The sequence below is a fragment of the Squalius cephalus genome (assembly GCF_949319135.1).
Source record: "Squalius cephalus genome assembly, chromosome: 2".
Lineage (NCBI taxonomy): Eukaryota > Metazoa > Chordata > Actinopteri > Cypriniformes > Leuciscidae > Squalius > Squalius cephalus.
The window spans coordinates 53539059-53552861 of NC_137123.1; the positions used below are offsets into that span (position 1 = coordinate 53539059).

The 13803-nt window shown below is 38.0% G+C and overlaps 1 protein-coding gene across 1 annotated transcript; it reads left to right on the forward strand.

Moving 5' to 3' along the window:
* Positions 1-1046: 1046 nt before the first annotated feature.
* wfs1a (Wolfram syndrome 1a (wolframin)) lies at positions 1047-13461 on the forward strand. The gene is made up of 11 exons (XM_079858363.1): positions 1047-1179; positions 1522-2082; positions 2946-3022; positions 4191-4335; positions 4478-4651; positions 5493-5570; positions 5669-5820; positions 7048-7185; positions 7316-8004; positions 9823-12444; positions 13305-13461. The coding sequence occupies exons 1-10, from the start codon at positions 1176-1178 to the stop codon at positions 11000-11002; spliced, it is 3198 nt and encodes a 1065-aa protein (XP_079714489.1). The 5' UTR covers positions 1047-1175; the 3' UTR covers positions 11003-12444; positions 13305-13461.
* The last annotated feature ends 342 nt before the right edge of the window (positions 13462-13803 follow it).

Here is a 13803-nt window from a genome sequence, read left to right on the forward strand (position 1 = left end):
CAAAAACTGTCTGGTTACTGACATTCTTCTAAATATCTTCCTTTCTGTTCAGCAGAAGAAAGAAATTCATACAGGTTTGAAACAACATGAGGGTGAGTATATGATGACAGAATTTTCATTTTAAAAGTGAACTTCTCCTTTAAGTCTATCAGTTTTGAAAATAATATGAAAACATGCAAATTGGCCCGTATTGAATTTTTGGTGGTGTTTGTGTCTATGTGACAAAAGAATGAATGTAAATTGAAAGATGTCATTATTGAACACATTTTGTGCCAAAGCAATGATATATGATCCACAGTTTAGCCACATAAACTGATCTTGTGATCAGTGTGTGAAGAGTTTTGAAAAAGTGACCTATTGAGAAATGCGTGATAAAAATTTAAATAGAACGTTATTGTCCGTTGGTATAATAGCCAACACTAATATAGTTATCGTTTTTGGTGTCAGACTCAAAGGGCCTCAACTGCAGACACTGCCAAGCAGTGAACGAATATTTTGTAAACAGAACAGATTCAAAAGATTCGAGTCACTTGAGATTAATCAAAATCCCTGTTCAGTCTAGCTTTGGTGCCTGTGGTGTCTCCTCCTTTCAGTTTTGTTTCTCAAACAGCATGGAGTTTAATGAACATTTCAGGACTGCAGAAGTGTCCCGCGAACAACACTGCAAACTGCATCTTCTGTGAACAGCAGACATACACCACTATGCGAGCAAAAGCTATTATTTTATATCACTTCGTTGACATCTAGTGGCTGGCTGCCCATCATGTCTTACCAAGTTTACTTCACTGGGCCGCTTTCATTGATTAAGAAAGTACCGAAATAATTATTTGACTGTATTCTAATCTTCCTCGATAGTCTTTCTCCACAGCAAGACCGATGTGTTGTCATGCGAATCCAAATAAAACTAATTTAATCCTTCAGGCAATGCAATGCGCTGCTCGATTTGCATCCAATCAGAGAACAGAACCTTTTGATTGGCACTTGAATTATCCAATTGAAGCTTCGCTCTCTTGAGGTATGATGGATCTTAACAACTGTGATTCCTTAGTGGAGCTCTAGTGGTTTCACAGAGTTGTAATGTGTGGACAGGAACGAAAACTTTAAAGAATAATTTATTTTTGACTGTGCTATGCCATACAATGTTTGTTTGAAGATCATCTGTTCAACCAGCTTAAATGAGTAAGTTGTTTTAATTCTACTTTCTTTTATTTTGAGTTATAAAACTACTTTTAATTTCAGCCCAGTTATCAGGTTTATCAAAACATATTGAATTATATATATATGTATGTAATATGTATAACTCTGGATATATATATATATATATATATATATAGAGAGAGAGAGAGAGAGAGAGAGAGAGAGAGAGAGAGAGAGAGAGAGAGAGAAAGAGAGAGAATGGGATTAAACAGTTTACATACAGTACACACATTTGTTTGGTAGAAATGACTGAGTGTAAGTAAGGAAAACCCGGTATTCTCTGTAAACGGTACATCTATTCACATTATGTTTGTTGTCCTTTAGGTGAGATGGACATTAATGCCCGTCCACCACCATCTCCTGAGACTCTCATGGAGGATAGAACTACCCACAAACGTCTCAACCCTCCTGTTCCATCCACCAAATCCATTCCTGCCACTGAGACGGCTGGCCCCCCGTTCTCCAATTCTGGCAGCCCAGACCGACCCTCTGAATCCCCTTCTTTAACTCAAGATACTACATTAAAACACCCTAATGTTAAAACCTTTCCAGCCAAACTAACACCTGAGAAACCAACACCAGTTAAACTAACCCCTGCATCAACACATATCTCTAAAACTACTCCAACAATGCCAGCTCCATCACCATCATCATCATCGAAATCAACACCATTAATATTATCTTCTCCCAATGACCCATCTACATCCAGCATGACCATTTCTGCTGATCCTACTCCTCCTGAGGGTTCATCGTCCACCACCAAAACACCTGCAGCGGGCTTAGGTAAAATCCCCCGTCAACGGAGCTTTTTGGCTGCAGCCCAAAAGGTGATTATGCAGGAGAAATTAAGAAAGGATGAGGAGCAATCCAAAGATGAAGAATTTGGTAAGTGAAGCTTTGCATTATAACTAATACATTTAAAAAAAAATGCTAAAAGACAATGTGATGACTTGTTTATTTCTTACAATTTCAGTATGATTTCCAGTTTTCTTTGTCGCATTTGACTTTATGAATCTATTTCTTAACATGTTGAAACTCACTTATTTTGTTTGATATTTTTAATGTACCATTTTAATTGCCGTTTCTTGATATACATTCAGTATGCATTACACTAAAGGAATGCATCTGACCTAGGGTCACCAGTGGGTCATGCTTGTGTGTGTGTGCTAACTTTATCTTCACCAAGAACATAAATCCTATTTTTAGCACAAACCAATGTGCTTCTGATGAGACTAAAATCAGAGGAATATACATTTATTTACTCATAGTCTGGTTTTGCTTTTCTGGTTTGGTTTTGGCCAGTAATGTCAGAAAGTAATGGATATGTCAACCCTGAAGCATGATGAGTTATGTAACTTGCGATTTTCATTCAGATGCAATTAATATCTTTGGGATTATACTGGGGCCATACATTAAATCAGTGACAAAGAATCAAGTAATACAATTGGCAGGAAACTATTGATAAACTATATGTTCAATAAAATGTCTTTATCTTTTCAGAAATACTTAAGTCCTTGTTTCCACTCATTCCATTTGGATTGTTCGGTAACTTTAATCAACATTAAAGCATGATCAGACTATTACAATAGGACCACATTATTCACCATGAATCTGTAGCACAGATGAGCATAGTTCATTTATTTAGAGAGAAATAGGTGGATTGGTGTTGATTCATTAAGACTTCAATCAGTTTAAAATCGTGTAAAATTGATGATAACCTAATTTTAAGTCTCTCTTATCTCTCCTAGATGATATGGATGAAGAGCTAACTTTTGAGGAGCTCCTGGAGAAAGCTGAAGCTGGAGACCCTAGAGCACAGAGTAGAGTGAGTACTTGAAAACACACGTCATAATTGAAATAATATAAAAATAGTCATATGAAATATCATGACAATGTGAAATTGATTACTAAATATGACAATTTATTAGAACTTCTAAAATGTAAAAGTGGACTGAATCCTGTTCGGCAACTGGATTTCTTTCTTTGAAGAGCTCGAAATTGGGTTAGGCACAAACACTCCTATCACAGTTAATACTTATAAATTGACTGTGATCAGTGATTCAGTGAACATTGTGTCATGGTTTTGGAACTGATTGTGAAGGTATTGTTGGCTTTGTGCGAAGCTGTTCTTCACTGGCCTATACAGTGCAATGCGTTTTTGTAATATTATAGCTATACGACTTTAAACAATCTACTGTGTGTATTTTGAAGTACGGATTCAATTCTGTAGTGATTTTGACAGCATGTCCTTTCTGGCGTTGTCATTAGTGTGTCTATTTTCAGCTTTCTGGAAGATGAGCCCAGCCTCAATATAACTCAAATGCTCCTGCATGCATGTAGGCTACACGTTCTCACACAGTCAGAGCAAATGTGTCTGCAAATACAGACTGCTGACACATACTGTAAACACGTACATTGAAAGATGAGCCGACTTTTCTTTGAGTAGCCTACTCTACTTCCCCTTTCCTCTAAAATGAATTCCAGACATATACCTTTTCTCATTCATATTTGATTCATTAGGATCAAGATATCAGGGCATAGAGCATGATAGGAGATGAAGATAAGTCTAGTAGATAGGCCAAACATTTGACAGCATAGTTCAGTTTCTGTTAATGATTTTGCACTAATCTGTCATGGTGTTGGTAAAGGCACACTTTAAAGCTCTTACTATGGTTTAATAATACAGTGGTTTAACATTTAGGCTAAGATTAGATATGGTTATATGATACTCTGTCTAGCTTTGAGTCTCTGGGAAATTAGGCCACTTATTATTGTTCATCAAAACATGGTACAGGGACTGATGGGTAATGTAGTCAGTTGTGCATAATGTTGTAATCTAAGCAAACTGCACTCAAAAGATATTTGTATTATTATGCTCAAAAGTTCTTGAGGTGTTTCTAGAGGTAAGCAGTGACATTTAACTCTCACAAAAAAGATTTTTGTATTGCGTTGTATTTATTTATAATGTGTATTATTTAATGTGTTTGCTGTAGCTTGGTAAACACTACCTTAAACTGGCAGAAGAAAAAGACACAGATACAAATAACCATAAAGCTGTTGAATGGTTGGTGAAGGCAACAAAACAAGGTCGGAGAGATTCTGCCAAACTACTTCAGAAATGCTGGATCCAAAATAAAGGTGAGAGGAAGCAGAAAGAACAAGGACCTCTGAGAACTTGCCTTCAATTGCTTCAATTATGTCAATGTAATCTGAAGATTTGTTGAAATGTTCATTGATACATACATCACATATGGATTCTTTTTAAAATTTCTACTGGCAGGTATCACACCAGAGAACACACAAGAGGTGAGAAAGCTGTCCTCAGAGAGTAAGCTTGAACAGGCAGTTAGGAGAGCAGCCATGACCATGTATTGGAAACTCAATCCTGACAGAAAGAAGAAAGTAGCCATGTCTGAGATGCTGGAGAATGTCAGCCAGGTCAATACTGTACAAGGTAATTTATTTATTTATTTTGGTGCAACGGCAGTATTTTTCATTCTTGTGTACCTTAAAAACTGAAACAAGTGGCATTTTGACCAAATGTTGATTTCTAGGAATGTCATATTTTTAGATAAACATGAACGGTAACACTTTACAAAAAGTTAGTTCGTTATTTTAATAATGTAGTAAATGTTGAAGTTAACATTAACCAAGATTGTATAAGTATAGTTCACCCAAAAATGAAAACAGATTTAATTTAGGCTTTTATTCACATATAAATATTGATCAGCGAACATAAACAGAAGCTCAACCGAACCTCCTTGACGAGCAAGAACAAACCTCATTGGTTCTAGAGGAAGCTCAAACGTGCTGCGTAACACAGGAGAACGAACCTCATTGGTTCTCGCACGTGAAGCGAACATGCTTGAGCAAACACACAACTGATGTGCGAGTTGATGAATGTTTATGTGAATAAAAGCCTGAATTCAATCTGTTCATCATATAAAGCGATGGTGTTTCTTCAGAAAATTCTGGTCTAAACCGCTCAATTCATATGGATTAGTTTTACGATCTCTTTATGAACTTTTCGAAGCGTCAAAGTTTCAGTTGCGTAGCTGTCAATGGAGAAACAGAAAGCTCTCAGATTTCATAAAAAATATCTTCATTTGTGTTCCGAAGACAAATGAAAGTCTTACGAATTTGGAATGACATGAGGGTGAGTAATTAATGGCAGAATTGTAATTTTTGTGTGAACTATCCCTTTAAGTAATGTTAACAACTGAAACCTTATTGTGTTACTGAAATAAATGTAACGTGTCTACTTGTAGTAACTCTTAATGATTTCTATGTTACAGGTGAAGCTTCTGTACGTGGTGTAACACCCAGCATTTTTTCTCAGAGGAAAATTCTTGAGACAATGGTGTCTAATGAATGTAAGTGTACATACTGTATATGTGTATGTGTAAATACAATACATTGGATCTTGTTCTGAAGGATGGTGAAAACAAAAAAAGTATTCTTTCTTCTACAGCTGGCTCTAAGTATGTGGATGCGGAAGATTTTGTGGAGATGACAAAAAAGTTCACAGAAGGCATTGCGTGCACTCCCACACAGAGCACCTCAAGCGTAGATGCAAAGGGAGAGGAGACTTTAAGGAAAAGTGATGCAGCCTCATTTGATACAGTGAGGTTTTTTTTCTTTTCTTCAAAGTTGTAAATTAAACAAAGATTATTGGAGATTGTTTTACAACAGTGGTACCCTTAATACTGCACATATTTGATGTCTCTCTTACACACATCTAACACACATATTTGAGACCTTGGGCTGCATCCGCAATTGAATGCTTTCTTAAGTAGGTACTTATATTGAATACTTTGCGAGCACTCAAAAAGTATGTTCTAGAAAGTTTGAATCTGTGTAGTATGAATGTAACCCGGACGTACTACATTCGCCATGTTGCCACTGTCATGTGACCTACCAGCTTCAGTTGTGTCGCTTCACTGCCATTCACAAATCCTCTCCCGTGGCCTCATGGGATAGTAAAGTGTCCATTGTATGCACACTTCAGTATCTCGCCGGAAGTATCTCGTCATCTGGGTACTTTTTGCCTACTCTCTTATGAGTACTGTGAATTCAGACATACTTCTTTTGTCACACACTGTTTTTTGCCAACTAAATAGTAGGGAAGTATGCGATTTCGGATGCAGCCTTGGGGTCTTTACTAATGAGCCAATGAGTTGAATCAGGTGTTTGATTTGGGAGACATCTAAAATGTGCACTGCAGACGGTACTCCAGGACCAGGATTGACATTTTTTATCACAAATTTAATGTTTAATTCAGTGTTACTTTGCATTGTGTTTATATACTTGCAAAATCTGAAAATTTGCTAAATTCCTTCACCAAATTTTTTCAATGTATGGAATCAGACTTTTCATATAACAACAATTTTTCAAAGCATTGATTAAAATATGTGTTTTATAAATATATAAGCTAGAACCATTTAAATGTCCTTGAGAAAGGCATTTAAAAGATATAATTTCCTCACCTTGATGTTGTTCCAAACCTGTATGACTTTCTGTCTTCTGTGGAAAACAGTTTTTGACCATATAATGAAACTCAATGGGGTTCAAAACGACACTGGATCCCATTGCTTTGTATGGACGAAACAGATATTTTTTTCGAAACATATCTTCTTTTGAGTTTTGTTTGGAATGACATGAGGGTGAGTAAATTATGACATCGTTTTTAATTTTGTGTGAGCTTAAAGTTCCACCAACGGGAGTTTAATGCAAGTTGCTAAACTCAGCTGCTAAATGACAGCTTGCTACTCGTTTATACATCAAAATAAAATCTTTGCAATGGTTCCAAAAGATCTTGAAGAGTAAAAAAGTGCTACTGTTTTCATGCAGAAAAAAAATGAATTGGCCTCCGTTGCTCATAAGCGTCATCGAAAGTCTAGTTGGGGAATGACGAGCAGTGGGATGATGCTGGCTTCCAGACGCAGTGGTGCAATGAAGAGAGCCCTGGACATAAAAGCCCACTTCTTGGTGAAAAACAAATAAACCAAATTTATATACAAATGTTTGCTTGACAGCCACCATTGATGTAGCTATTTATCAAACTTCAGTTTGACACAAATAAAATATCACTCTTGTATTGTCCTTCCTTTCCCTGCAGGGTCTGCAGTACCCCCTCCATGCCATTATTGAGATGAAGGAACATTTAATTGACTGGGCATCTCGTGCTGGCGTCCAATGGCTGAGCACCATCATCCCAACACAACACGTCAATGCTCTTATCTTCTTCTTCATCATCTCCAATCTCACCATTGATCTGTTTGCCTTCATCATCCCGCTCCTCATCTTCTACCTCTCCTTTATCTCCATGGCCATCTGCACACTGAGAGTCTTCCAGAGCAGCAAAGGCTGGGAGAACTTCCGTGCCTTCACCGCCCTCCTCACACGCTTCGAGCCCACCTTAGACGTGGAGCAAGCGGAGACCAACTTTGGCTGGAACAACCTGGAGCAGTACCTCTACTTCATGATATCTGTGTTCTTTGTGATCTTCACTTTCCCGGTTGCAGATAAAGGCTGGATCCCATGTTCAGAGCTCTCCACGGTAGCCATCTTCTTCACAGTACTGAGCTACATGAGCCTGGGCCCGTCTACAGCAGCGTACGCTCGAAGGGCGTTCATCATCGAGGTGGCTTCATCTTTGTGTGCCTTGACCAACAAGTTGCCAAAGGAAATGGTGATGGCCAGGATGCTGGGACATATTTTCACAACCATCCCTCTAGGAGAATCAGTGGTGGTGGAGCTCAGTGTACCCTGTGTGCTCTACATCTACCTTTTCTACTTGTTCTTCAGGTGAGGGGAATGGTTTCACATAAACCTAATAAAGGGAATGTATATGCTATACATTCTATTGGATTGGACAGGGGTTATTATCATTAACTACATCCAAAACCAAAATTACCATAAACCTTTTTGTTAATTAAAAATCTGAAACTAAATCTCATTAATCTGAAATAAAATTAAATATAAATTCTGGGCCCTATTTTAACGATCTGAAACGCGAGTATCAACGCGAAACGCAAGTAACTTTGTGGGCGGGTCTTGGACGCTGTTGCTATTATACCGGCGGGATAAATGACTCTTGCGCCCGACTCAAATCTAAAATGGGTTGGTCTGAAGTAGCTTCATTATTCATAGGTGTGGTTTGGGCGTAACGTGAAATAAACCAATCAGAGCAACATCTCACATTCCCTTTAAGAGCAGGCGCGCTTGTTCCATGGCGGATTGCTATTATAACGGCGGATTTGCCAGACGCACGCCAGGAGTGGTTCACAGCCGAGGAGACAGACGTTCTCGTCAGGGCCGTAAAACACAGAGAAGTGACATTGGGGATGAGAGAAACCCACCCAAATTAGCTTCGGTTAAACAGGCGTATAATAATTTGGGTAAATGTGTAAGCTAGATTTATGCCTATTTTTTCACATCTTCATGGACACAACAATGATTTCCCTCATGTGTTAATATTTTTCCTTGTAATAATGTATGGTTTTATAAAAATGGCAACTGCTGCGTCTGTGAGTAGATGAGATAAGCAAAGTGTATGCGCGTTGTGCACACGCTACATTGATTATGGCCAAGCATGCGCCCTTAAAATTGCATATGAATAACATGCGCAACGCGCCACTGACTTTAGACTAGGTTTTTCCGGGTCAGTGGCGGAATTGTTTTCTAAACCTGCAAAATAGCACCAGGGAACGTTTGCGCCGGAACACGCCTCCTCTTTTCGCTGCACCGCCCCCGGGAGCACAAGTTCATTCCCAAGTTTACCGGTGTGCGTATGTGGAGGGAAAAGTCCACTGTGCGTGGGTGCAAAATAGGAATGATACATGCGTCGGTGTACAAAGTCAATTGCGCTGGGTGCAAGATAGGGCCCATTGGATGAAAAACTTAAACTAAACAGAAAATTTTATATGTTGCTTTGGCAACTAAGTTTAAGTTAAAGCTTGTAAATTACTAACTGGAAATAAATAAAAAAACAAAAACTGAAATAAAAAATAAATTATAACGTAATAGTAATAAAGTATTAAAAACAAAAGCACATTGCAAAATTACTAAACAACAAACAAAAATTGAAATGAACATTGAAAATAAAATTTAAAAATAAAATACTAATTGAAAATATGAATAAACACTATAATAGTAGATCAATAATAATAAATAACACTGGGTTGGATGTGGGGGAGCCATTTGCACTGTCTATAACAAAGAAATAGTTATTTAGACATTTACTTTTTTAGCAATTTAAATGTATAGATTTATACTTAACATTTTTAATGTCTAATTATTAAATATTTATTTAAAAATCACACATGCATTTATTTTTCATCAAATGTTACTGTTTTAAAAGAAAACTATTATCTATGATTAAACTTTTTTTTTCATCAAATGTTTTCTGTACAAAGAAAGAAATTGTAATAATTACTATAATTATACAAGAAATTAATAGAAAGTTTTGCTGGAAAAGCAAGGCAACAAAATGTATGTACATTATTTAAAAAATTAAGAATAGCGCCCGCTGACCCAAACATGATTTTAATATGATATATTATGATATTGGTACTTGAATATGATGACTATACCTAACTGTATCTCTTTTTTTGGCCTTTATAGTATGGCACGCATGAGGGGATTCAGAGGGACGTACTGCTTCCTGGTGCCGTATCTAGTCTGCTTCGTGTGGTGCGAGTTCTCTGTGGTTCTGCTGCGGAATTCCACCATCATCGGCCTTATCCGCACATGTGTCGCCTACTTCCTCTTCCTGTTCGCATTACCTGTCTTGGCTATGGGTCTGATGGCGATGCTGCTGATTCAGGTGGTCAAGTGGTTCCTGGAGCTGGAGTTGACTAAAATGCTGGTGACGCTGGCAGTGTGCGCCGTCCCAGTGATGCTGCGGCTTTGGACTCGATTCAGCCTCTCCATTCTAAACGTCTTCCGTTCCATCACCGACAGAGGCCCAGTGAAACTGATCCTCCTGTGCATCACTACTGTGATTTTTCTCTGCGGCGTCTATGTCTATAACGCTGAAGGTCTGAAGGTTTATAACTCCACACTCACCTGGCAGCAATATGGGACACTGTGTGGCCCACATGCCTGGCAGGAGCACGGGATGGCTCAAACACAGCTCCTCTGCAGCCATCTGGAAGGCCATCGTGTCACATGGACAGGAGTGTTCCGTCGTGTTCGCGTAGCTGAGAAGGAGAACGGAGCACAGTCTGTTATAAACATTCTACCGGTGTTCATGGGCGACTGGTTGCAGTGTCTCTACGGTGAGGTTTATCCGAAGTGTGAACCAAAGAATAATACGTCTCCTGTTGTGAATGTCACGGACGTCGTCCCAGAGCCTGTCAACACCACAATGCTGTTCCTCCAGCAGGAAGAGGACGAGCTCTGTCGAATAAAGGAATTTGCTAAACACCAATGCCACGTTAAGCGCTTCGACAGTTACCGCTTTGAGGTGACGGTCGGCATGCCGGTGGATGGGGTCACAAAACTCGACGATCCGGCAGCTGACATTCTCCTAATGGCAAGCCACGAGTTTAGACAGGTGCTTCTTAACCTCGACCCAGGCAGCATGGTGGAGTTCAGCACAAAGCTGGAAGGGAAGTTGGGTAACAAACTACCTGCATTTGAACTGAAAGCCATTCACTGTCTGGACTGCAGCTCCTCATTGGTGCCTGAGGGACGACAGGTCAAGATTGAGCGCAACTGGAGGAAAACCATGCTGAAAGCCATTAAATTTGCATTTGACTTTTTCTTTGCTCCGATTCTTTGTGCTAGAATCAATGTGTAAAAAAAGAAGTGGAAGGAAAGATGAGAGATGTGTAAATCTGAATCGCAGTCAAAGTGTTTGGAGATTTTTCCTATTCGAAGTAGGATGAATTTGACGATTAGAACTCCAAAAAGAGTTTGCACATTTTATTGGTAATTTTTTTTTTTTATATATTTAAATGATACATTCTTATATTGAATCAGAGATCTTGTATTATTGTTGTGACATTGAGAAAATGATTTTTTTTTAAATATTAGGCCGATACCCCTTTTCTGTTGCTGTTATAAAATTGTGCATGCTTTGATATTCAATCGGTTAACACCTTAACTTTCATTAGTCACAAACATTTTATGATGCATCCATAATCCATGTAAAAAACACTGAAATATGAGTATTAAGATTCATGACAGTTCTATTTTTAAGTACATTATAAAATGCTTTGCATAATCAGTAGTTATAGCAAACGTTCATGCAAAATTTTAATTCTGTCATTTACAAATGTTACAAAATAATGTTTTATCCAATGAGTTTAAAGTTTTTCATTCCATATTTTATTCACCATTTTTTTTAGTAAGCTTTGCTCAAATTAAAATCCAACATGTGCAAGATGCTGAAAAACTGAGATGTTTATATAGAAAAACAATTAGAAATCAGTGCAGCAGAAAAACAAGCCTGTGTGAAGGGCGTTGTTTGATATTTCTAGGTATTTCCTTGCTTTTTTTTATTTTAAACCACCAGATCTATGTAACCACCAAATTTAATCTAAGAACCACCATTTTATTAAAATTTTTCCCCCCAAAGCTTCAGAAATTCAGTCTGACCTTTGCAAAGCACATATCAAATGATTACGATCCATGATCTTTATTCACATTTTTTGATGTTTTTGTTTCAAATTTATATTTGTCATGAATAAGAATGCATGGAAAAACTTTTGTTTAGGATTTAGAATATTTATCAAATGAAGTGTGTTTCTGTCAACATGAGCCTTTTAAATGTTTTTTTTTTTTTTAATTGTCTACATTATTCATAAAAATCTACATACACCCACACAGCATGTTCAAACTTCTTTGTTGTTACTTTGTTGAATGGAAAAGCAATCTTCACTGAGATATTTTCCTTAAAGGTCCTATGACAAGTAGATGTAAAACCTGTTTACAGTATCTCTGGGATTATGCTTTTATTTTTGTGAAAATGAATAAAATAATATAAAAAAATCACTATAAGCATGTCAGATTTGTGTGTACATGTTTTTCTATCCCGGTAGGGACTTCAACCTGAATGCACACAAACTCATGGGGACTTGTGTCACAGTGGGGACCTAAATAGAGGTCCCCATGGGTACACAAGCTTATAAATCATACAGAATGAGTTTTTTTGGAAATGTAAAAATGCAGAAAGTTTTCTGTGATGGGTAGGTTTAGGGGGTCGGTTAGTGTAAGGAGATAGAATATACAGTTTGTACAGTAAAAACCATTAAAGGGATAGTTCACTTTGAAATTAAATTTTGGTATGTTTTAGCTTACCTCAAGGGCATCCAAGATGTAGGTGTCTTGTTTCCGCAGTAGTTTCAATTTTGATATTTTTAGGTCAAACCGTTCTTGTCTGTCAGTCATTTAATGCAGGTCTGTGGTCACTGTCTCAAAGAGCATGCACAGAGTCCAAATTAAAACAATTCCCCATCGTCCAAATTAAACAATTCCCCATCGTAAGTACACATTGATGGCCTAAGACACGAAACGAGCGGTTTGTGTGAGAAAACGAACAGTATTTATATCGGTTTTACCTCTTATACACAGCCACGTCCAAGTGATCTGAGGGCGTGGGCGCTTCCTGCTGTGTGACGTGTGCGCAGACTGGTGCATAGATATATACACACTAGATTTCGCATTAAAGACATTCGTTCCAATGAACTGCCGTAGCCAAGGCGACATCTAGTGTATATATATCCATGCACCAGTCTGCGCACACGTCACACACCAGGATGCGCGCGCGCCCTCAGATCACTTGGACGTAGCTGTGTTACAAGAGGTAAAAACGATATAAATACTGTTCGTTTTCTCACACAAACCGCTCGTTTCGTGTCTTAGACCATCAATGTGTACTTACGATGGGGAATTGTTTAATTTGGACGATGGGGAATTGTTTTAATTTGGACTCTGTGCATGCTCTTTGAGGGGGTGACCATAGACCTGCATGATATGACTGACAGACAAGAACGGTTTGACCTAAAAATATCAAAATTGAAACTACTGCGGAAAAAAAGACACCTACATCTTGGATGCCCTTGAGGTAAGCTAAAACATACCAAAATTTAATTTCAAAGTGAACTATCCCTTTAAGTCTATGGAGAGTCCCCACAAAGATAGTGAACCAGACGTGTGTGTGTGTGTGTGTGTGTGTGTGTGTGTGTTAAATACACAGAAGCAGACAAGAGAGACTGAGAAACAGCACTATGACAAAAACAGTATAATCTAAGTGGGTATACTGAGATCATTAATTTAATCACATTCTTCCATTTGCCTCTTTTATTTTTCCATTAAGTGTAAATAGAATATGTTTAGGCATCATAGATATACACATTAGTAACACTGGATAATGATAAACATGCGTTTTTGTGTATGCTTGCATGTATAGGCCTATTTCTGTATGTGTCTGTGTGTGTGTGAGAGAGAGAGTGTGTGTGTGTGCCCTGAAAAACTCAAGCCATTATTCCCTGGTTGCATTGTGAATGTGAGTGTGTGTTTCACTGCATGTCTGAGAGGAAAGCATGAAAGAATTCATAATGGCGGAAGGCCTATCGCCATAGTAACAGGATGTAAGAG